This window comes from Ochotona curzoniae, unplaced genomic scaffold, assembly GCF_017591425.1.
Source record: "Ochotona curzoniae isolate NIBS_2020 unplaced genomic scaffold, NIBS_Ocur_1.0 contig_430, whole genome shotgun sequence".
Taxonomy (NCBI): Eukaryota; Metazoa; Chordata; class Mammalia; order Lagomorpha; family Ochotonidae; genus Ochotona; species Ochotona curzoniae.
Window position 1 is genome coordinate 910,216 of NW_024466219.1, and position 24,708 is coordinate 934,923.

Sequence of the window (24,708 nt, forward strand, 5' to 3'; positions counted from 1 at the left end):
AAAATAGAACTGACTGGGCATCCTGCAGGTTCCACCCAAAGTGGGTTTAGGTGGTCTTCAGACTAATGGCCAGCAGATTGCGGCAAGACCAGCATTGGTGACAGTCCAGTTATGTAGGACATCTAGTGTCGCCCTGATCCTGGGCAGTGCTCAAACTGGGAGTGGGAGAAAGGCTGGACAGACAACAGCACACTTCGTCATGGGCTTTGGCTACCAGGCCTTCCTATGAGGTGGCTTTGGCAGGCATTGCCCCCTCTTCTGCGTTTGTCTTCTTGTCGGCTTGGACTTGACTGAGGACCCCGCTCTGGGGAGACAGCACCTCGGCCTCCCGTGCACAGTGAGCGTGATACGTGCGGTGATCCTCGGCCTCGGAGGCCGGACTGGACTCTGCGGTCATAGAAGTTGGAACCCCATCTCCGAGAGAGGCTCCTTCCTGTCATCTTGTCGCTGGGGTGAGGTAGGGAGGCCAGGTCCTTCTGCAATGCTGAGCTCTGCTCTCCTCGCTGTGGGTCTTCCAGCTGCTTGGGACCAGTGGGCCAGGGCCAGGAGATGCTTCTGTGCCCCGGCCTCCTTCCCTGGGGGTCAGGTGCCCCCCAGTGCCTGCCTTCTCTGTGTGTCCATGTAACAGAGTTGACGGGAGCCGGGGTCTTACCCTAAGGACCATCTGGATGCCCTGGCCACATCTGCCTGTGGGTGTCCCTGCTTCCTGATGCCTGCCTGACCACGGTGGCCCAATCATAGAGAGGACCGTTTGTGGAAACACAGGATGTAATACACTCAATAGAAAGGAAGCCAGCCATGGGCATGGTGCAGAGGCCTGGCCCAGAGCCCGCATACACTTCTAGGCTGTGCGTGGTCTGGTCTTGGCTCAGCTGGTCCCAGCTGGTCTGTGTGTCTGCCGACATCCCAGCGTGCTTTGGATTCTGACATGCTGGAAATTTTCCAACCTGTGTGTGTTTTGACTGTGTTCATGTGTCTGTCTGCTCAGGCTTGCCAGACCCAGGCCTGGATTCTGTTTACTTCCTGGGCTTTCATCAGAGAACCTTGTGCCCCAGATGTGAGGGCTGTCGCACAGTGGATAGCGTCTTGGGAAGGAGTCCAGTCTGGATTCAGATTTCCAGGACAGTTTGCTTCCAACTCCAGCTCCATGGAAAGACACGGAACTTGCTGAGTGTGAGAACCCTGAAGGCTGTGGAGCGAGAAGTGTCGAGTTGCTCTTTCTGTCAGAGGGCACCAACTTTCCTACGAGCTTGGTCAGTTTTTTCTCCCTGGGTCCTGGGAGACAGACCCACCTCAGATGGCGCTGGCTAGCTGCATGGCGAGGTCTCGGGGCCCATGCACTGTGTTGAGCTGTCCCATTTCCTGCCGTGAGTGCCTTGCTTCTGCTCTCCTGCTGCAGATCCTGGCTGCCCTCAGCTTCCCTGTGTTCTGGATTCTCAGTCCACCAACAGGTGCCAGTGGAACGTCCACAGCCTGCCATGCCTTGGTCTAGGAGCTGGGGACAGAGCACGGATAGCCCTTTGTCCTGCCTTGGGACTGTTTTGTGTTCTACTCCAAGAGAGCCAGTTTGTGTGAAGCCGTGGGGATCACTGGCTCTGGGGCTGTGGACTCAGAGTGTGGAGCCCTTGATGAGGCTCTAACTGGTCCCAGGTGTGGGTCAACACCGTCTCTAACACATGCCAGGTGTGGGTCAGCACTGTCTAAGATGCCAGGTGTGGGTCAGCACCGTCTCTAACGGATGCCAGGTGTGGGTCAGCACTGTCTCTAATGGATGCCAGGTGTGAGTCAGCACCGTCTCTAACGCATGCCAGGTGTGGGTCAGCACTGTCTCTCACTGGTCCCAGGTGTGAGTCAGCACCGTCTCTAACGGATGCCTGGTGTGGGTCAGCACCGTCTCTAACACATGCCAGGTGTGGGTCAGCACTGTCTCTAACACATGCCAGGTGTGGGTCAGCACTGTCTCTCACTGGTCCCAGGTGTGAGTCAGCACTGTCTCTAACGGATGCCAGGTGTGGGTCAGCACCAGTTTGGATTGCCTTCCTGGCTTGGAGGGCATCTGTGGCACAGCAGGTGACCTAGGCCCACCTTCCCTGAGGCAGAAAATGGGGCTGTTTGTGTGGGCTCATCCCTGGAGTTCCCCCACCGGCGGCCCTGGGCCTTCTGTGAGGGCCGTGGGTCTTGGCAGCTGGCTCCCGTCTCGCTGCCTGGTCCTTTGCAGGGCCTGGGACTGTGCTGTCCTCCAGCTCTGGGCTGGGGTGCTGCTCAGGGTCTTCCCCTAGTCCAGAAGACGGTAAGTGAGCGGAACAAGATCTGCCCTGGATCTCCTCACTTGTGCCTCACTGACCTCTTGTGGGTGGACTGTGCAGTTCTTCACTGCAGTCGGGACTTGTCACATTTGCGATTTCCTGAGCTGGCGGAGCAGAGCTGTGAGATCTTGCACCTGCACCTCCGTTCCCACGGCACCTGTGAGGGTGACTCCAGCTTGAGCGGAGTCGGGCCAGGTTGTGCGGTATGAGGAGTAGAAGCAGGATGTGAGTCCAGCTCAGCTGGAGAGCGGCAGGCGTCTCTTGGTCAACAGCCTTCTGACCTGATACGACAGGTGTCTGCACTTCATCAGTGACCATGCGTTGTCTCTGTTTTACTGCCAGAAAAATGAAACTTTCGGAGCAAAGGAGGATGAGGCCTGGGGAGGATGTGTGGACGTGGGAGAGCTGCGCTGGCTGGTTATATTGCAGGGCACTCCACAGTCCTTTTGCCTCTGCTCGTGGGCATGGAGTGGCCGTGTGGAGCAGGTGGGCTGGCTGGGCAGTGAGCTGCGGTCTGCTTGCTGTGGACTGCACTGCTGCTCCAAGGAGCAGAGGCTCGCGTGCCCTTCCCCGCTGCAGCACCATGGCCATGGCTGAATCTCCAGTGGTTTTTGCCAGTCTCCCCTCCTTCATCAAAAGTTGGAGGTGATGCCAGTTTCTGCTAATGAGCAACATCCAGATGTTTTTCATTCAGTACTAGCATGGTCTGTTATTAAGAAGTAGGCTCTGTTAGGACGGAAGTCCCCAGCTCTTCTGCTGCAGGAACCAGAGCCGTGGGCTGCTCACCGGATGTGCAGGCTGCTCTTCACGGCCCCAGTCAGGGAAGGAAGGGGCTTCCCTGCAGCAAACAGCTCTACTCACCGCCCACCGCCCGACCTGAGGGAGCCGCATAGGCCTGTCGGTTCCAGTGCTGGGGATGGGCAGCATGAAGGGGGCTCTCTCCTGCCAGGGGTCTCTGGGTGGATGGTCAAGGCTCTGTTTGGCCAGGGCCTGTGTTTCCATGAGGCTCTCAGAGCTCCCCGTCTGATCCCATTCTGAGTTCCGCGTCCAGGGCCTTGTGGGGCCGGCTGACCCCCGTGCAGCTCCTGTGGGTCAGTCAGTGTCAGCAGGGCATTGTCTGGCAGTCACCATGGGGAGGCGGTGGGCAGAGAGGGAGACTGGCAGTGTGTGTTGGAGGCCTTGGCCAGCAGGCTCCCCCTTGGTGGCTGTTGCCATGGCTGTATCTGGAGCAGCCACCCCAGCATTAAGAGCTTTCCTTGGTAAGTTGAGAAGCCACTTTGTGCAAGATCCTTGAAAGAGCTGTGATGCTTGGAAGGCGAGTTTGCTGCCAAGACCTTTGCTTTTGGAGAGGTGTTTTTTCTTCCCTTTTGCTTTGAAAATCTGAGTTCCAGTTTTGGCTGATTGCCTGCATGCCTAACGGGGAGGGAGGTGGAGAGGACCTCTTGGTGTCGCTGTCGCTCCCTGTCCCCTGCACAAGCCCAGAGCAGTTGAGCAGCTTCTGGGCTTGGGCACATGCAGCTGCGAGGTGGCAGCCCAGGAAGCAGGGGTGCCATGGAGCCTGGCTCCATAGCACCTGTACTGCTCTCGGGGAACCCCTGGCTGTGAGGGCAGGCTCCTGTAGCAGTGCCGGAGGCTGCCTCCTTTGCTGGAGGGTCTGCTTGCTTTCTGCTGATGTTGTGGTTCTCATCTGAGTTTATTTGTGTGTGATTTGACTGTGACTTACCTGTGTTTGTTCTTAACGTGTTGTCATGTAAAACCTTGTCTCCAGTACTTGACTCAAGCAGTTGCAGTTGGGGAAGAGTGAGGTGCATAGTGGAGAACACTCCATGGCTTAAGGGCTTTTCTGCTTAAAATATTTGAAAGGTTTTAATGTGACAACTGTTTGTCAACTCAAGAATTCTTAACTGGGGTGTGGAAACGGCGGGAGCTGGCTGAGCAGCACCCCGTGGTGGCAGTGCTGTCTAGTGGGGACCCCATGAGCGCAGTCGGAGGCCCTGGCCAGCTCTGGGACTTATGGAGAGCGTGAGAAGCATCTCTCAGCACCCTAGGACTTGGGGTTCATTTCACAAACATGGGAGAACCAGAAGCCTTGTCCAAGGTCCCCCAGGACTGAATTTTAGAAACACAAAACAACTAAACATCGGGTGGAATCTGTTCTGTGGCAGCAGCTCTGTGTCTGTCTGCTTAAAGATGTATTTATTGGAGAGGTAGGTTTACAGAAAGAAGAGGAGACAGAGAAAGATATTCTGTCCGCTGGTTCACTGCCCAGATGGTGGCAGTGCCTGGAGCTGAGCCGATCCAAAGCCACGAGCTTCTTCTGGGTCTCCCATGCGGGTACAGGGCCCCCAAGGATTTGAGCCATCCTTTACTGCTTCCCTAGGCCATATGTAGGGAGCTAGGTTGGAAGTGGAGGAGCTGGGATATGAACTGGTACCCACAGAAGGATGCCCAGGCTGACTGGAGGAGGATTAGCCTGTGAGCCCCAGTGCTGGCTCAGAGGCTCTCATTTTGAATCAAATTAAACAAGGTGAATGTAAAGCGTGAGTGTGATGAGGAGCTGGAAGCTGAAGCAAGCAGGAGTCTGGCCATGTGTGTTGTTTACCTGACGTTATCCGTAGCATGACATGTCTGCCGCTTGGAGCATTCTCCCCGGGGGTGGATGCTTGTGCGGTGGTTAGGACCTCTGTCTGGACACAGGCCTGGCTCTGATCCAGAGTCCAGCTTCCTGCCCACAGTTCCTGGGATTGAGGGTCAGGCTCCTGGCTGCTGCCTGGTTCATTCCTGTTGTGCAGGCACTTGCAGAGTGATCCATTGGAGGCGAGATCTTTCTCTGTAGGTCTGCATCTACTTCTCAGATAAAATTAAAAATTCTTTCTGGCAGGTAACATGTGTTGATGGATCTGGTTGGAAAAAAATGTCTTCCTGTTGATTCATTTTTCACTCTTTGTTAGCAAATGTTGGGATTGTTGAATTTCCTAGAATAATTACATTGTAAAATTTTGGTGCTCCCAGAGAAATGAAATTGATGTGTGTTTTACCTCATTGCTGGTATACCACTAAGGTGTGGGGTTCAGCCAGCAGCAGCCCGCCTAGGAAACCGACACTTGGCGTGTGCTGTCTCTGCGGTCAGGCAGGCCCCATGTCCATCAGCCATGCACCGTGTCTGCCTTAGAGCCCAGCTGACGGTGTCCGTTCCTGCCGGAGCCCGCTGCTCATGACTGCTTCACTGACCTCTGGGAGCTGCAGACCTCTGGGTCCATCCTGATGTCTTGTTTTGTTTTCCATGTGTGCCTCCCAGGATCTGGAACGTGACACCCGAGGGATCTCCATGTCAGTTGGTGCGTCAGGCAGACGGTAACATCTCTTCTTGTTAGCAGGTGCGACTGTCTCCAGCTCATTCTCTTCCGTCTCCTACCTGGCCTGGCGTGACCGCTCCCCAGCTGGTTCCCCCATGTCTACTGCTTGCTCTGTTCTGTTTTCTTTCTTTGCTATTCTGCTGGAATTGGTCACCTCTGAGCACCCCAGGCCTTGAACTCTGTTGGCAGGCAGGGGTTTCGCATAGAGCAAGTGCATAAAAAGTACCAAGAAAAAGCTCAGTGAAGGAAGAAAACCTTCAGTGAGGGATTCAGGAAAAATGAGCCCTTGGCTGTGTGTGAGTTTTTTTTTTTAAGATTTATTTTTATTACAAAGTCATATATACAGAGAGGAGGAGAGACAGAGAGGAAGATCTTCCGTCACATGATTCACTCCACAAGTGACCGCAATGGCCGGTGCTGCGCCAATCCGAAGCCGGGAACTAGGAACCTCTTCCGGGTATCCCACATGGGTATTAGGGTCCCAAATCTTTGGCCGTCCTCGACTGCTTTCCCAGGCCACAAGCAGGGAGCTGGATGGGAAGTGGGGCTGCCAGGATTAGAACCAGCACCCATATGGGATCCTGGTGTGTTCAAGGCGAGGACTTAAGCCACTAAGCCACGCTGCTGGGCCTGTCCTTGGCTGTTTTGCTTAGTGTTGAAAGAATGAGAAGTTCTTTAACAGTTGTTCTTGATGGTGGTGGTAGAGTCTTGCAGCCTGGAACAGGACAGCACTTGGGCCACACTGCCTCTCTTAGGATTCCCGCGATGGGCCAGAGAGGTTTGAGTGAGTGTCTGCTGGGAGAGGCCCAGCCCACAGAGCCTGAGGAGAAGCCTGCTGGCTGAGCGGGGTCAGTGGCCACGACACACGCAGTGTCTGCTCTCGCTTTGGGCTGCCCTTGTCCCGGGACGTTAACTTTGGACAAAGAGGAAATTGATCCTGAACTGGCCAATGCATTGTTAGATTTGGAAACCTAAAATGAAGGTCTGCACATCTTGCAAAATGATATTAAAAAAAAAAAATCAATGACTGTTAAGAAATGGAAAACAGAGGGAGGGAGAGAGGGCAGGGATTGATTGGTGGCTCAGTAGCTAGTGTCCTGCAAAAGCTTTGTGTCAGCGGGGCTGGCTGTTGTCTCCAGTCTGCCGACCAGCTGGCCCTCTGACCTTGGGATCTGTTGGAGGTTTGGGGTGACCCTTGGGATGGATATGTGAGGCACGGTGCAGGTCTACTGGCCCACTCTGCTGGCCAGCACCCACCGCTTCAGGGTGAGCACCCGTGTTGGGCCTTCATTCTTCTGGCTGTTCCCAGCCTTGGTGTCTCTGAGTGCCAGGAGTACCAAGAGGCCAGGTGTAAACTCAGGGACTCACTCACAAGTGCAGGTAGTTGTAGATGGCCGCACTGGGACGTTCTTGCGGGTCTCATCAGGGCTGGCAGTAGCAGCCACACCTCTTGTTGGTGGCATGGGACCTGCAACTGGCTGTGCTCCTGTGGGATAGGTCAGGCCAACTTTGCATCTGGGGGCAGCACAGCGAGGGCTGTCCAAGTGGCCATGCCCAGAACGACACCTGTATCACTACTGACCTGGACAGTCCCCCTCATAGCCTGTTGGAGGGTTCAGTGCCAGTAGCATTTCTTGGGCAACACTGGTGCAGCAATGATGGAAACCCAAGACAGGGGTGGAGAATTTGAGCTTGTGTCAGTGTCTGGTCAGGAATCCAGACCCCAGAGCGAGTCAGCTGTCGGGGAGGAAAGCACTGTTCCACAGTCCAGAGCAGGCTGCTTCATTTTAGAAGCATTGACAGTGCATTATGTGAGTCATAGCTGGATGCGGAACTTCACACGAAAGTGAGTTCTTGTTGCTAAAACCCCAGATGGGAGGCTGAGGCTGGCTGGGAGAGTGGGGGATGGGCACATCACCAGGGACCCACCTGGCCGCTTTGTCTGGATGCCATCTTATCCCTTCAAGGCTGACTTGCCATTAAAATCAAAAGGGTATTTAAAAACTGTCTCTAAAATTATGTAACCCAACAAAATGAATGTTGACTCATTATACATGTTTTTTTCCAAATCCATAGTTTGGATTCAGATTGGCTTTTCCGGTGCAGAATACTAACTAATTTTCCAACTCTTCCCGACTAGGGAACCCCATGGTCAGTATCCCCCCAGCTCCACAGTGGGCTGAGGCCTGTTCCTGCAGGAGAGGGGAGTTGGCCTTGCTGAGCTGGCCAAGCGGGCAGCTGGCGCCCAGATGGTTTCTGCATGTTTGTGCTTTGCTTCTGGCACCCTCTGGGGTGTATACTCCCCCGGGCTGTCTAGTGCATGCATCCTGCTGTCTCTGGTGACACTGTTGCCTGCTCCTCTGCTACCCACAGCTCTACCACTTTGGCTGGCACACAGCAGCACCCACTGAGTGTGTGCTGAGCAAGAGATAGCCAGGCAAGCTGTGGCTCCTGCTCACTGCCCAGACATGAGCTTCCTGGCCCAGCCTTCTGGGTGAGCACATGGGGGCTGGTCACCTAGTCATTCACCAGTGCTGGCGAGACAGGAAGCCACAGCCCACCTGCCCTCGAGTTTCACAGGCTGCTGTGATCTGAGAGGGAGGCTGAGTGCAGAGTACAGTTCCGGTATTGTACGTGAGGAGACCTGGAAGGTCGGAAGCCATGTGAGAGTCTGGGTGGTGGAGAGAGAATGGAGAGGGAGGGCAGGGAGACAGAAGATCCCACGTGATGCTTACCCCCCAGTCCCTTGAGTAACTGGGGTTTGGAACACAGTGCAGGTCACAGTGGTGGCAGGGAGCTGGCTGCCGGAGCCGTCACTACTGTCCCCCGCGTCGGGAAGCTGGAGCTGGAGCCAGGAACTCCGGTCTGGGTACTGGGCATTCTCACCAGCTGCCTGCTTAACTGGCAGGCCAAATACCTGCCCCTAAGGCAACTATTGGGAAAAGGAGATTATGTAAATGCTCAAATCATATGATTTTATGAGAAACAGACTGCTTAAAGATTCAACTAAAAGACCACCTCACGGATATTCACAATCTTTCATCTTTTCTGTGATGATCTAATTCCTGTTGTTGAATCTGATAATTGTGTGTGTAAAAATCATATACTTGGGCCCGGCGCGGTGGCGCAAGTGGTTAAAGGTCCTCGCCTTGCACGCCCGGGATCCCATATGGGCGCCGGTTCTATCCCAGCAGCCCCGCTTCCCTTCCAGCTCCCTGCCTGTGGCCTGGGAAAGCAGTCGAGGATGGCCCAAGGCTTTGGGACCCTGCACCCGCGTGGGAGACCTGGAAGAGGCTCCTGGCTTCGGATCGGCATAGCATCGGCCCGTTGCGCTCACTTGGGGAGTGAATCATCGGACAGAAGATCTTCCTCTCTGTCTCTCCTCTCTGTATATCCGCCTTTCCAATGAAAAATAATAAAAAATAAATCTTTAAAAAAAAATCATATACTTAATGTATGTTATGTGAAAGCACTATAGCTAATACACTTTTTGAGTTCATAATGTGTTAGTATTTTTTTAAAAAAGATTTGTTTTTATTGGAAAGGCAGATTTACAGAGAAGAGAGATAGAAAGATCTTCCATCTGCTGGTTTACTCTCCAAATGGTTGCAATGGCCAGGACTTAGCCTATCTGAAGTCAGGAGCCAGGAGCTTCTTCTGGGTCTCCCATGTGGGTGTAGGGGACCGAGGTTTTGGGCTGTCCTCGACTGTTTTCCCAGGCTAGAAGCAGGAGCTGGATGGGAAGTGGAGCAGCCAGGATACGAACCTGTGCCCACATGGGATGTTGGCTCTTGCAGGCAGTCATCACACCAGGCCCTCCTGTTCTTTGGCTGGTCCTAGAATTGTTCTTGTCCAGAATTAGCTTTCTCCCTCTTGGGAGGAATCCATTTGTGCCAGTCAGTCTCCTAGCGATTGCAGACGGCTCCCGAGGCCTCGCCCAGCGCAGCTTGTCCGCAGTTCAGGTCGCTCGGCAACCTGGTTTCTGGTTTTTGAAGGGGCGTTGATGTGGTAACTCACGTGGAAAGTAGCTCTGGGGAGGTAATGTTGTAGAGGGCTCCCTGGCCCCTGGGAGGGGAAAGGTTAGCTCAGGAGAGGCCTGCTAAGCTGTGGCCAGCAGAGTTCCCCACAGGTGGGAACCAGGGCACAGGGCATCACCGGAAAGGTTTGGCTTACTTCACTTACACTAAGCATTGGTGAGCACTTTTCCTGTCCATAATTCCTTTAGGTGATTTTGTTCTTTTAAATTATTTAAACATTTTGCTTCTTTTTATTATTATCATTCTATGATACAGTTCTATAGGCCCTGGGATTTCCCTTACCGCTTCCCCAATTGCACGCCCCCCGCTGAGTTCCCCTGTATCATTACTGTCGCATAGTTCTTCATACACAGTCACATGTCCATCTTTGCGGGCATGGACAATGGAAGAGAGTCCAGCATCCTATTGTCATGATATAGTAAACAGTTTCATTCTAAGTCCATCTTTATCTGGAAGCAAAAATGCATACTGCATTGTATCTTCACATCTGGATATGATAGTCTCCATTACACAGGTACTGTACATCCCTTAAATGAAAAGACACAAAACAAACAGCAGGAAGAAAAAAAAAAGAAATGAACAACACCATGAAGTTAAATAATGTTGCTACTGAATGAGGAGAATCAAGATGGCGGAATAGGGTAAGGACACGTTTAAACGGACAAAGAAACATTGATCAGGATGAAGCAGAGAGGGCACATTCCAGGAAATAGGAGAGGACAGAACGACAGCAGAAGGGTACCTGGAGACTGGCAGACACAGGAAAGCAGTGGACACAACGGTGTGGTGTTGCAGTGACTGATACTTCAGCAGCATTCAGCTAATGGCGATCTGAACTCCACCAGCAACCAGGTGGGAAGGGACTTTCACTGGGAACTTGGGAGGTGAACCCAGACAAAGAACTGTCCATCCTGCTGGTCTGTTTGATTTGACCAGGAGCAGAGACAGAGTAGAAGATCCCAGATGGGCAGTGCAAGAACAGGGTGGATTTCACAGCCCAGTCAGCTCCCTAGAGCCAGATCAGGTGCCATTTTGTCTAAGGAGGCAAAGGCAAGGGAAAGGACAGAGCATACGCTGAGCTGGGAATGAATTCATTTTTGACTCAGTGAAAGCAGCATTCCACAGGTTCCACCCAAGACAGGTCTGGGTAGGCCTCAGACCTGACAACCAGCAGACCAAGAACTCTAGTGGTGGTACGTCAGGTGCCATTTTGTACAGGCTGACAAAAGTTTAGGACTGGAGGGTACAACAGTGAACTGCGCATGTGCTGAGCTCGAGAGAACTCACTGAGTTCAGTGGATTGCGCTGGTCCCACAGGAAAATAATACTGACTGTGGCATCGTATGGGTGAAAATAGGTCTGTGTGACACCTAGACCTAACGTCCAACAGGTTCCGGCAAGATTAACACCACCAATAACCTAGCTATATAGGACACCTGGTGTCTCCCTAATCCTGGGATCTGCTCCAACCAGAACTGAGAGAAAGGTTGCAGAGACAACAGTGCAACCTCAGACAATAGCACAGGAAGTGAAGAGTGGAGAGCCAGGAGCTGGGGCTGTGGAGACCACGGTGGAAATCTAACATAAGAACCCAGACCTCGCTGGAGGGAGTGGCACAAGTGACTGCAAAGAGCCGTGTGCCAACTGCAATAAGTAAAATCGAACTGTAGACCTGTGGGTGACAGAGCTTAGAAACCTGCCACAAGGAGAAGACTCTGCTAACCAGAAGTACAATGACCAAGAGCAGAAGAAAGCACAAAGGTAAAATGATATTACTGAAGACTCCCCTGCAAAGGAGCAAAACCCTACGCCAACCTCAGAGTTAACTGAGAAAGCCATCAAGAAAATGGTGGACATAGAATTAAAAAAACTCATTATCAAGTTTCTGATCAACAATGAAAAGCACATACATGAGTTCAAAGAATTTAAGGAATATGTTACACAAGGAATAACAGCAGTAAAGCAAATCAAAGCTGATATATCAGAAATTAAGCACACAGTAGAGCAAATTAAAAGTATAGTGGAGAGTCTCCAAAATAAAATGAAGCAAGCAGAAGAAAGAATCTCAGAATTGGCAGATATCTCCTGTCACCAGGGAGAAACAAACAAAAAGCTGGAAGCAGAGCTGGATCAGGCCAAAAAAGTATTCAAGAATTGAAAGACACTATTTAGAGGCCAAATATAAGAGTTATGGGAGTCCCAGAAGGTGCAGAAAGAGAAACTGGTTTTACAGAGATATTTAATGCAATAATAAGGGAAAATTTCCCTAATCTAGAGAAAGAATTGGGAAGCAACATCCAGGAGGGGCACAGAACTCCCAACAGGACGAACCAAAAGAGATCTTCACCACGACACATGATCATCAAGCTCTTTTCAATCGAACATAAGGAAAAGATCCTGAAATGTGCACATGAAAAGAATCGGTTGACATATAAAGGAATTCCAATTAAACTCACAGGAGATCTCTCACAGGAAACTCTACAGGCAAGAAGAGAATGGAGTGACATATTCCAGATTCTAAAAGAAAAAAATTGTCGGCCCAGGATAACATACCCTGCAAAGCTTTCTTTTGTCTTTGAAAGTGAAATAAAATTCTTCCACAGTAAAGAAAAGTTAAAGTATATGCCTCTTCCAGACCTGCCCTACAAAGGATACTTCATGATGTTCTCTTGTCAGAGAAGAGGAATAGCACCAACCAAAACCAAAGGCAAATGTGAAGAACATCCCAGTAAAATGACAACAGAAGACTAAACCAATGAACAACCCATTCCTAAAATGACAGGTTGAAATTACACTATTTTTTAAAAGAAGACTTATTTTTTGAAGAGGCAGATTTATAGAGAAGGAGAGACAGAAAGATCTTCCATCTGCTGGTTCATGCCCCAAATGAGCACAACAGCCAGAGCTGAGCCAATCTGAAGCCCGGAGCTTCCTCTGGCTCTCCCAGATGGGCGCAGGGGCCCAAGGGCTTGTGCCGTGCCCCTCTGCTTTCCCAGGCATGACAGAGAGAGGGGAAGCAGGGCCACTGGTGCACAAACTGCGCGCTCGTGGGATGCTGGTGCTCACAGGCAGAGGGTTAGGCAGTGCCACCGTGCTGACTGACCTGGCACTGTCATTCCTGTTCCAGAGGTGCAGGTGGGGAGTCACGACAGAGCAGGGGGATCTAAGTGCTTTCTGTAGGTGAGACTTCCTGCTGCCACTGCAGCCAGCACAGGGGTTTGGGCCATCACTGCTGGGCAAAGGGCAGGCAGCGGCACCCAGGTGGTTACTGCTGGCTGAAGGTCCTCTGGGCGGGCGGCAGCACCCAGTGGGCTACTGCCGGGTGAAGGGCGGGCAGCGGCACCCAGTGGGCCACTGCTGAGTGAGGGTCGCCTGTGTGTGAGTGCCATCGGCATGCTTTAAGGATGGTTGGAATGGCCTAAACAGCATTTGGCCCAGCTGGCCGTCTCTGGTGTCCTTGCTGCTTGGACACTGACAGGTGAGCCTTGGCCGGCTCCATGTACCCCTCTTGACGAAGCCTGCCCGTGATGCCCGCTGTGACCCAGGGCTGTCGGCTGGGATTGGGCGCCCTGGATGTAGCGTCAGAGGCCTGGTGCCGAATGCTCTTGGCTGGAGGTGGGGGTTCAGTCTCTCTGCGTCCTGCTGATCCCGTGCAGCTTGCCTTCTGTGAAGCGGACACTGCCAGGTTTTCACATTTCTCCCATGAGAAGGCCCATTCTGAATCCGTGCTGCCAGGACAGCGTGGAGTGGCGTGAGGACAGTGGGCAGCCTCGGGCCCGTGTGGATCTCTGCTGGGCTGTGCTGAGGCTGAGCTGGTGTGGGAGTGCACAGGGCAGGGAGGCAAGGTGTCCATGTGGCAGATAGTTCAAGGGTGGCGCCCAGCTAACAGGCGCGGCTTCCTTCCCCTGGGACAGCAGCAAGCCTGTGCCTTGGAGCTGCGTGGCAGGTGCACCCCTAGGGGTGCTTTGTTTCGCCTTCTCCCCAGTGGACACAGCTGTGATGGGACCTGGCCGGTCCTGGGAGCTAGGGCCTGTCTCCGGTGGTCGCTCCGTGTCATGCACGCGCCAGTCTCCTGGGGTTGCCTGTCCTCGGGTCCCTGTGCTGTATATGCCCCTCTCGCGGAGGCCCAGGCTGGCCCTGGGCTGAGGGAGGCTCTAGCCATGCTTTTTCCTCAATAGTGAGCAGTTCTGTGGATTCTGCTGGCGAGAGGGAAGGTCCAGAGTCGAAGTGCATCTAGAGCAGCCCGTGGAGGAACACCTGGCACGCCCCGAGGTCTGTGCTCACTGGCCATGCCCGGCACGGTGCCCGCTTGCTGGGCTTCAGTGCGGCTGCGGCCTGCACAATGAAAGTGCCTTTGAGACGACTGCTCAACGGGTGATGCCTGTAACACACCTGCTTACGCCTTCATTCTGGCAAAGGCTTTTTTAAATTAAAAATTATTTTGTGAAAGAGCTTTTTAAAAGCAGTGTAGTAAGTTTATAAGTTTATATGCAGCCTTGGAGCTGTGCTGCCAGCGTGGAAGCAGAAGCACTGTGTGAGCCAGTGGCCCGGGATGCGGGTCCCTGGATGTGCCCCCGTCTGCCTCCTGTCACTCTTGCTGGTGTTCCAGGGAGATGTCGTGTCTCAGTGCCCTGGGCCCCACAGTCCTGCAGCTCATGTCTGACTGTGCCCTCCCTGCCTTCACAGGGGTGATTACAGGTGACACGCTGTGTACCCCCAAGGCTCCCCTAGCTGGTAGATGCAGCCAGTCGTGGTTAGGGACCTCTGTGCCCAGGCAGGCTCTGGGGGCAGTGAGTGTGAGTGCAGCCCGCAGGCCCTGGCAAGCCCCAGGCAGTGGGGGCTTTTGTGCTGATTCGGACTTGTGAATGTGGGCAGGAGGACTGCTGCTTTGAGGTCCTGCATTGTCACCTCACCCTTTGTTTTCAGGAGCAGCGTGACTGGCTGGGGTGTACAGAGTCCTGTGGAGGAGTGGGAGAGCCAGCTGCTGTGCTTCTGCATTGCACCTCTCTTAGGCCCCCTGGGTCCACACGTGGAAAAGCAGATGCAGGCTGACAGCTCGAACTGTGAATAAACGGAAGGAGATGGGCATGTTAGGGTTTTACATGATAACCATACAACAGGTCAGCGCTGCTGGTGCCGTCGGCGTCTGTAAGGCAGCTGGAAGCGGGGGCTCATGCTTCCAGGAGCCGTGGGTTCCAAGCAGCCTCCCGGCACCGTGTCACCCCAGCTTGGGGTGCGCTGTCTGCAGACATGCTGACGGGCGTGTGTGTGCTGTTTCTCAGTGGGAAGGGGGTTCCACCCCAACAGCGTCTGCTCCGCTTTTGTATCGCAAGGGTGTTGTGCAGTCAGAGCCAGAAATTTTATGACCATACACAGAAATAAAGGGCGAGTGATTTTCCTGAGTTTTGATTAAAAAATTGACTTCTGTGCTCTCTCATGAGAAATTTGCCTTAATATGCATTCAGCTCCCTTGCCAGCTCAGCTGGTCTTGCCACCCGTGCTTGAAGCACTTCTGACTACCAGCAGTTTCAGGGTGACAGTTTTCCAAAATAAATCTTTGAAAGAAACGATAAGACTTTAGATGAGTTCTTAACTAGAACAGAAACCTCTGCCTTTTGGGTTAACACTAATTATACGGCAGCAGGTGAAAATGGAACCAAATGAGCTGATTCCAGTGTAGACTTAACATGGAGGTGACTCCAGTGTAGACGGGGGAGACTGTTAACATGGAGGTGACTCCAGTGTAGACCGGGGGGGGGGGTAGACTGTTAACATGGAGGTGACTCCAGTGTAGACGGGAGACTGTTAACATGGAGGTGACTCCAGGGTAGACGGGAGACTGTTAACATGGAGGTGACTCCAGGGTATATGGGGGAGACTGTTAACATGGAGGTGACTCCAGTGTAGACGGGAGACTGTTAACATGGAGGTGACTCCAGTGTAGATTGGGGGGGGGTAGACTGTTAACATGGAGGTGACTCCAGTGTAGACGGGGGAGACTGTTAACATGGAGGTGACTCCAGTGTAGACGGGAGACTGTTAACATGGAGGTGACTCCAGTGTAGACGGGAGACTGTTAACATGGAGGTGACTCCAGGGTAGGTGGGAGACTTGACAGGAGGCAGTGATTGCCATGTGGACGCCCATTGCCGTGTGCACGGTGATTGCTGTGTAGCATTTGGGCTGTTGTCATGGTGACGATGACAGCTGTGTGGGTGGTATCCCGTGAGGCTTCATTGCAAGGCCCCACGGTGCTTTTATGTCCAGCAGTGTTTCAGTCCCTTTGTGCGGCTCGTGAGAAGTAGTGAGTGGCTACACATACTGTTTGATTCAAATTCTTTGTAGGGAACTCAGAGCAAATGTGCAGTACATGACATTTTCAAAGGATGTCTGGAATGGAACCTGAGCTCACAGAGGCATGGGAAGCAGCGTCAGGCCTGGGGCGGTTATGGGGCGCGGTGTGGAACGCACTCGCAGGGCCCTTTGTTCTGGAATGATGGCTGTGATCCCTCCGCGCCGACGCAGGCCTCACGGCTGAGAGCTGGCCCTGGTCCGTGAGCCGGGACAGCGTGCTCGTCTGGGCACTGCTCTCCTGCCCCTGCCTGGCCCATGAGCTGGGGGCTGTTCTGGATACTTGGCAGCTCAGGAGCTGCTTACCCTGGGCGCTCAGCTGTCCGTGTGGGGAGTGTCCTGAGCGCAAAGGGGACCCTTAGTGCTGGCAGAGGGGGTGGAGCCGAAGGCGCCTGAGCAGGTCTGGTGCAGGTCAGCCCAGGGCGAGTGTGCCCCTCACTGACTGGCACTCCTTGCCGCCGGGGCGATGGGTGCTTACCGCGTGGGTGAAGACGCCCCGCACGGCGGCTGCTTGTGGTGCAGCTCTTCCGCCGTGTACATCGGTGGGGAGGGCTGGCATGCAGTGGCTGGCATGAGGATCTCAGTGTACTGCCTTGGGGTGCCCTCCTTGCCCGAGGGCTCTGGGCTGGACGGAGCCTCCAATCCCGTGTCTTGCAGTCCACCTGGAGCTCTGCCTCCGACGCCGTGTCCTTCCCGGCTGTGAAGTCAGGAGAGAGTAGGGAGTCGCTGCGGGGCCTGTCCACCCCGGGGTGCGTGGCTGCTTGTTTTTCTAACCTTTGTTTGTTTACAGCCTTCTTCCCAGTAACAGCAGTGGCATTTCCTCCCCTGCTTCCACCTGTTTCCATGTTGACTGTGTTAACTTCTTCTCTGTGACCCACGTGACCCTCCTGGTTTATTTCCTTGTTGCGGGGATTGGTGTCCTGCGTGGCCCTGGGCCTGGCGCCCCGCAGCGTGGCCCTGGGCCTGGTGCCCCGCAGGAGCAGCGAGGGCTTCCTCGTTGCTGCCCTCTGCCTCGCGCCGAGCCTTGGCGTCCTGCAGGCACTTACCCTGCTGCTGCCCTTCCTCCCGGCCCTGCGAGGGACTGCGGCTGTTGACGTGCCTGTGGGCCATGGGTTCTGTGCGCACAGGCTCAGTGCTCTGAGGACATAGCCAGGGAAAACAGTTAGTGGGTAACTAAGGCGTGATTCCATCTGATGCTTGGAGTGCAGACCTGGCCTGTAGGACAGCTGCTAAGCCAGTTAAGTTGAATGCCAAGGGAAGCTGGACTTTGCCAGCTGCTGTCTCAGTGCACATCTGCCTGTTTCCACAGTGTGTACGACAGCTGAACCGACAGGCTCCTCGGCTGTTTGTCCCAACTAGCCATCTGCAGCCTCCGTGCTGGTGAGACCAGCAAGTTAACCAGTGAGGAAACGCTGTGGGGCACGTCGGCCTCGATGCTCTTGGGCCAGGGACTGGGGAAAGCAGATGCTGGGCCTGGGCCTCGTGTGTCCAGGACCCATTAGCACACTCACAGGGCTGAGCAGGGTGGGCACTGTGGGCCCATGGGGGGAGAAGAAGCCAGTGCAGGGAGCGCAAGCAGCAGCCAGAGGGTTTGGGTTTCATTGATCCGAGCAATGTTGGGTGCCGGAGCTGGTCTGCATTTCATCACGGCTGAGTACCTCAGGCAGGCTGACAGCCGGCCGGGGCCTGTTTCCGCTCATGGCTCTGGGGGCTCACAGTGCAGGGCTGGTGGTCCCCTTTGTTGCTGCTGGTGTTCTTGCCGGGAGAATCCTGAGGTAGCACAGGGCATCACATGCCAGAGGTACACCCATCGGTCTGTCTGTGACGCCTCTACCCCCACAGCCCGGCCCCCTAGGATCACTTCCTGACGACCTCAGCCCCAACCCGGTGTGGGTTAGGCCTCTGCCCTCTTTGTCTAGTGAGCCTGGGCTCCTGAGCTGAGGGAGACAGTCTGAACAGAAACACCCACTAGAAGGGCAGCTGTGAGAGCTGCCGTGGGAGGAAGGTGGGGGGTCCTGAGAGTCATGGTGAGGGGCTGGGCTTGAGCAGATGGCAGCAGCTGGCAAGTGGAGGAGGGAGGCAGTCTGCAGGCCTGGGTGCTGAATCACAGCCTGTCTCCCAGCAACCCCTGGGGCCAAGGCCTGGGAAAGGAGCGTCCCCTGCAGGTGGAGGGCCTGTCCCTGTGTGCCCTGTTCTGAGGGGCACAGCCCTGTGAGCGCCCCCTGCAGGTGGAGGGCCTGTCCCTCTGTGCCCCGTTCTGTGGGGCACAGCCCTGTGAATGCATCATGCTGTTGGTGTGTGCCACTCTGTCCCAGAATGCTCTGCTGAGCCAGGTTAAGAGCCCGATGACTGAATCCTCTGTGTGCAGCACCCATAGTTGATGCACATCTGTTGCTCCTTATGCAAGCCCGCACAGTCACTCTGCTTTGCCCTGTCACCACTCCTACCCTCCTCCAGAGGGGCACAGTGCTGAGCAAAGCCAACAATCTGAGGGCAACATTTGTTCTACTTTAAATTTCGTATTGCTTTATCCTCTCCCTTCTGGAGCTGCATTGAAATACCAACAGCAGGTGCTTTGACTGTGAGAAGGGGCCATGGAGGTGACACCTGTTGTGAAACTGTCCTCAATGGCTCACTCTCGTTACCCACAAGCGAGTGCCGCTGTGTGCCCTCCTGTCTCTGTGTGTGTCACTGAATGTTTCAACCTTGTCTTTTTGTCCACACAGATCCGTGATGCCTCCTGCCTACCTCTTCCAAGATGGCTGGCACAGCTGTGGGAGAGCCCACCCAGGTGGTGCCTAAGGGCAGACTCCTCTCCAAGGCAGAAAGGGGAGCGTGCTGGCTGGGGGAAGCCCTCGTTCAGCTGTGGGAAGGTCCAAAGACTGAGGAGGTAAGAGCTGGGAATGGCAGCTCGGGACTGTGGAGGATCCACGACACCGCATCCTCGGGCGCTGTGGGCGCCGTTGAGAGTGGCGCTGCACAGCAACCACGCAGATTGGTGCATGCCGTGGGAGCAGCACCGCCGGCCAGGGCCTCGTGAGAAGTTGGAGACCTGCACGTGTGTGTGTGCTGTGGTGCAGCCCGAGGAGTCGGCTCTCCTGTTGCTTCTCATGCCACCTTCCCGTGACTTTCAAGCCTGCCACTGTCATGCATTACTTCCAACTCACACTAGGTACCAGTGTGTGTGCAAGAGAGAGGCCCATTTATTCAGTGGAAATGTGAACATTCATCGTGGTAACACTGAAGACTCATTTGGCTGTGGATGTAGTGGACAAGGAACGGGAGAGGGGACGTGGGGGAGAGGGGCTTGGCCTCATGGTCCCACGGATGTGGGTGGCAAGATGGCATTTAGTGTTCCGCCTTGTTGCCCTGGGTGGCATTGTCTTGGACGGAGGTCTCGGGTCTGGTCCTCATCCTGCAGGCCCAGAAACCTGTTCTCAGAGGTCTGAAGCAAATCTGACTTTCTGGGCACTCACATGGATTAGTTTTACACGACTGATGTATAGAAAGAAAACAATCCCTTAACTGACACGACAGGTAGGTGAGCCTCAGCTCCTGGAACCGTCGGCCTCCAAGGCCCACCGTGTGTCCTCTGGGCAGGCCAGCGTGCAGAGGAAGTGAGGGGGTGCTGAGGAAGTGGATTCCTGGGATGGACCACAGCAAGTGGAGCTCTGGAAGCCTCTGTCGGGCAGCATGAGGCCTTGCCCATCAATGAAGGCCTTGTGATGGCAAGCAACAGAAGGGCACCGCCCGAGCTCAACAGAGTGGGAATGACTGGAGGGTGTTGGGATGCCGCAGGGGTGGACAGCTCTTTGGAGCTGGGTTGGAAAGACAACAGGAACCATGTCCAAGGCAATTGCTCAGGGGGTACCTCTGGTACAGATTCCAAACTGCTGTCCACCTGCCGCCTTGCCTCAGGGCTCGGCCACCTGCCGGCCCGGCTCAGGGTGCAATTCAGAGGAAAGTGGTGTCATTGTCTCTGTCTTTCTTGAGTTATTCTGTAAAAAGAATGAGAATCTTCTCCAAGAACTTGCAAGTACTTTAGCCGCTAGGCTACTGAGCCGGTTCCTAAATATATTTCTGATGGATACGAAGAAGTTGTAATTTATAGGGTACCAGGTGATGTTTCTGTATGTCTGTACACTCCCTAATATCCCTGTGGACAAGCTCCCTTTCTCCTCAGAAAGTTCATGTTACTGTATGGTGAACACACACAGACCACTTTCTCCTATCTTTCCACAGAGAAATATGCAGTACTTTATCAATACTTGTAATTCCTGTGCTGTTTACTGGCAATATGTATGCCTTCCGTTGAGAAATACCTGTGTAAATTGGCCCATTTTTATTGGAATATTTGAGGACTTTTTTCTGTTGAGTTCCATTTTGTTGTTAAGCCTTCACTGGCTTTATAACTGGCAAATATGCTGCAGTGTGTGCTGGTTCCTCACACTGACTGTTTCCGTTGGTGTGTAGCTCTTTCCTTTGGTGAGATCCCATCTGCCTGTTTCTGGTTTTGTTTCTTGTGCCATTGGAATCTAAACCAGAAGGTCGTAGCCCATTGCAGTGTCTTCCAGCACGTGGGCTGTGTTTCTCCTGGTAGTTGAATTTCAGGTCGTATGTGTAGGCCCTTGATTATTTTCAACTTCATTTTTATACATGGTGAGATGTGGGGCTCTGATTTCGTCCTTCTGCATTTCTGCGAATCTTCAGTTTTGGAAACGCCATTCACTGCAAACGTAGACGCTCCTTTTCAGTGTGTCCCATTGAGCTGGCCAGTGTCTCCGCATCTGTATCCGTGTGATGCTGTTTTGCTGGTTGTAGCTTTGTCAGGTGGTGTAGTGCCTGCTACTATTGCACTTTTTGCTCATGAATGCTGTGGTGTTGGGGGTCTTTTGTGGTTTACACACATTGTAGTCATGTTTCTCTCATTAGATTTCTGATGGAATTTGTTTTGAATTTCTACATCCCTTTGAGTAATGTGGATATTGTGATGACATTGATTCTTTCAATCCATGTATGTGAATATTTTTTCATTTTTAAATATCCTCTTTAATTTCTTTTTAAATATTTGTTTATTTTTATTGGAAAGGCAGATTTACAGAGAGGAGAGAGAGAAAGATCTTCCATCTGCTTGCTCACTCCCCAAGTGGCAGCAACTGCCATAGCTGAACTGATATGAATCCAGGAGCCAGGAGCTTCTTCCGGGTCTCCCACACAGGTGCGGGGGCCCAAGACTTTGAGCCATCCTCGATGGCTTCCCCAGCTCACAAGCAGGAAGCTGGGTAGGAAGTGGAGCAGCTAGGACATGAACCGGTGCCCAGATGGAGTACTGGCATTTGCATGCAGAGTATTCGATTTCTCTCCTTAATGTTATCAGTTTGGTTGTAGGTATCTTCCACCTTTTTGGTTACATCTATTGCCGAGTATTTGCTTTTGTGGTCATTGTAAATGAGACTGTTTTCTTTCTTCTTTAACGGACAGTTCTCTATTGATGTGAAATGTCATGACTGGAGTTTGGATGTTGGTCTTAGATCCTTCACTGAGTTCATGAGTAACAAGTTTGTAGGTGGAATCTTTGGGGTTTTCTCGATGTAAGATCGTGTCACCTGCAAGCAGTCATGATTTGACACTTTGCCTCCAGGCCAGGTGCCCTGTTTGTCCTCTCATCTGAGTGTCGTACCAGCATTCAGCCCCGTGAGGAACACAAGTCCTCTTGTCTAATAGCCCTCGCTGAACCCAGCACCATGGACAGCCGTGGGTAGTCTGGTCTGAGTGCCCTCGCTGGACCCAGCACCATAGACAGCCGTGGATAGTCTGGTCTGAGTGCCCGGGCAGGATGCCCAGCACGGTGGGCAGCAGTGGGTAGCCTGGTCTGAGTGCCCTGGCAGGACCCAGCACGGTGGGCAGCAGTAGGCAGCCTGCTCCTGTCTCAGATGTTAGAACACCGTCTGCTCTTCTCCATCCTTTGTGATGTTACTTGTCGTCTTGTTGTATCTGACCATTATTGTGTTGAGAGACTTTCCTTCTTTGCTAGCTCCTGGGATTGCGAGCTTGCTGGATTAGTCTAGTTGGTATAAGATGGAATTTTGGTCTCTGCTTGTCAGTTCTGTTTGCGTCTCGGCTCAGCCTGACTTCATTCTCCTTTAGTGTTGTTTTCTGGGAAGTCGAGCAGTAGCCAAAGACTTTCTGTCTCTCGGCCTAAGACGTTTTGTCCGTGTGCCTGAGGGTGATTAGTGCAGATTGCGGTAGGCTTGTAGTGTGTGTGTCAGCGGTGCTGGCGTAGGTCGCACCTGACTCACTGCGTCTCTTTCCTCGGGCTGCTGAGCCACCTCTGTCCCTGCGGCTCTTCAGCAGCAGCCTCTGTGTGCGGCCAGGCTGTCCTCTGCCTGCGGTGGGACCTGCGTCCTGCCAGCCTGAGTGCAGTAGCGGGTCTGCTGCCCCTTAAGTCAGTCATCAACTTTAACATTTCAGCTTTTTTTTTTAGAAACTTCTGGAAGTTCTGTTTTATTTCTAGAAGTTCTTTTAAAATCTCCTAGTCATTTTGTTTACTCTTTGATTTCTATTCCTGTGTTTATTTTTGTAGATGTCCATGACCCATGAAGGCTCTGAAATTTCATTGCTTTTTAAAAACAACTTTATTTGAAAGAGTAACACGCACACACACACACACACACACACACACACACACACACACACGAGATGGGGCGGGGAAGGGAGAGGAGGGTGTCTTTTATCTGCTGGCTCGTTTCCTGGTTCCAGGAACTCCATCTGGGTCTTGTATATGGTGCCAGGGACCCAAGAATTTGAGTCGTTGTCCACTGCTGCCCATGATGGATATTAGCAAGAAGTTGGATTTAGAAGTCAAGAGAGGATCTGAACCCAGGCCCTCGAAGAGGGGATGCAGGTGTCCGGCGTGGTGCTGGACCACGGCTCCTGCCCCGTGCTCTCCCCTGGGTTGACTTGCTAGTTCTGTGAGGACCAAAGATCACAGTGTGGGCAGCTAAGCTGACCCCGGGTGCCTGTATCACCCATGCCAGTGCTTGGTGAGTCCTGCTGCTGTGGGCGCTGGCAGGCGAGGGCAGCTCAGGGGCCTGGGGCTGGACTTGATGGGGTGCTGGGCCCCTGGCTTTGACTTTGCCCAGTCCTGGCTATAAGAGGTATTTAGGAAGTAAATTGCTAATAGGAAACTCATTCTTTCATTCTCTCTCTGTCGAATAACAGACGACACGAGACTCTTGGTCTAGAGGCAAAGACTGAATTAGTCAGAGCCCAGTAGAAGCTGTCGTGTTCCCATGTTTGTCTTGGTGTCCTGTGTCCCAGGGTGGCGTCACAGATGGCCCCTCATGGAGGAATCCTCGTGCCCACGTGGGAGGTACGTACTCTTCCCTCCCTCAGGCTTGTTCCTGAAAAGTGTAGTGGCTAAGAGGGGCCAGGGCCGTGTTTGCCACGCAGACTCACAGGAGAGGGCTTCCTAGCTGGGGCTGCTATGGGCTGGCAATGATTCCCCACGCTGGATTGCATCCTTCAGTCTGCTCTTTCTCTTGGCTCTTAGGCACAGTGTGCATTTTGGTTGGAATGAAAGGAGTTTTCTCCAGATAGAATTAGCATTTGCCTCTGGAAGCTCCCAGTGTCACACAGCTGAGCTGGTGGGGGGCCAGGCTTGCTGCTGAGGGTCTTGAAGGGCAAGGATTGACCCATCTTGCTCAGTGTCACCTCCTGAGATGGCCAGCTCTCCCTGTGTGCTCAGGGAAGGATCATGGCGGGGTTCCCAGGTTTTTGTTTTTTCCTTAGGTTTGAGTTGTATTTAGAAAGACAATCATAGAGATGCAGGGAGCAGGTGGCTTCTCTGCGATTTGGCTTACCCCACAAACGCCTGCAACAAAGAGCCTGGGACTCTGCAGGCTTCCATATGGGTGTGGGGCCCACGACTGTGTCATCTTCTGTGGCTTTCCTGGAGCACTAGGAGGGAGCTGGGTTGGAAGAGGAGGAGCACCTGGAGCACTAGGAGGGAGCTGGGTTGGAGGAGGAGCAGCCTGGAGGACTAGGAGGGAGCTGGGTTGGAGGAGGAGGGGCCTGGAGCACTAGGAGGGAGCTGGGTTGGAGGAGGAGCAGCCTGGAGGACTAGGAGGGAGCTGGGTTGGAGGAGGAGCAGCCTGGAGGACTAGGAGGGAGCTGGGTTGGAGGAGGAGGGGCTTGGAGCACTAGCAGGGAGCTGGGTTGGAAGAGGAGGTGCCTGGAGCACTAGGAGGGAGCTGGGTTGGAGGAGGAGCAGCCTGGAGGACTAGCGGGGAGCTGAGTTGGAGGCAGAGTGGCCTGGACTGGAACCCGTGCTCCTTTCTTTAGAGCTCCAGTGTCATGGGCAGAGGCTTAGCCTGTGGCATTGTGACACCAGCCCTGTGTGATCCTGGCTTTGTACAGCAAGGAATTCCTGTAGATTCCCTTGGCCTTGCCATAGATTTTGTATAAGGATACTTCAAAAAGTTTGTGGAAAATGGAATTTAGAAAGTCATACAAATTTTCTCAGAGTAGTTAGGTTGTGAACCAGCACCCATATGGAATGCTAGCGTTTAGGCAGGTCTACACTGCTGGCCCCATATTGGTTTTTAACCATAGTTGAATTCTTATACAGGAACATTCACAACTGACTTCTTTTAATTT

General features: G+C 53.3%; 1 protein-coding gene across 1 annotated transcript in view; it reads left to right on the forward strand.

The window, feature by feature from the left end:
* RGL1 (ral guanine nucleotide dissociation stimulator like 1) overlaps window positions 1-24,708 on the forward strand; it is a 138,399-nt gene that overhangs the window by 12,221 nt on the left and 101,470 nt on the right. Inside the window, exons 2-3 of the mRNA XM_040985360.1 lie at window positions 5,605-5,683; window positions 18,777-18,940. Of these exons, the coding sequence (XP_040841294.1) occupies window positions 18,809-18,940 (132 nt within the window). The 5' untranslated portion in view covers window positions 5,605-5,683; window positions 18,777-18,808. The remainder of the gene's footprint in view (window positions 1-5,604; window positions 5,684-18,776; window positions 18,941-24,708) is intronic.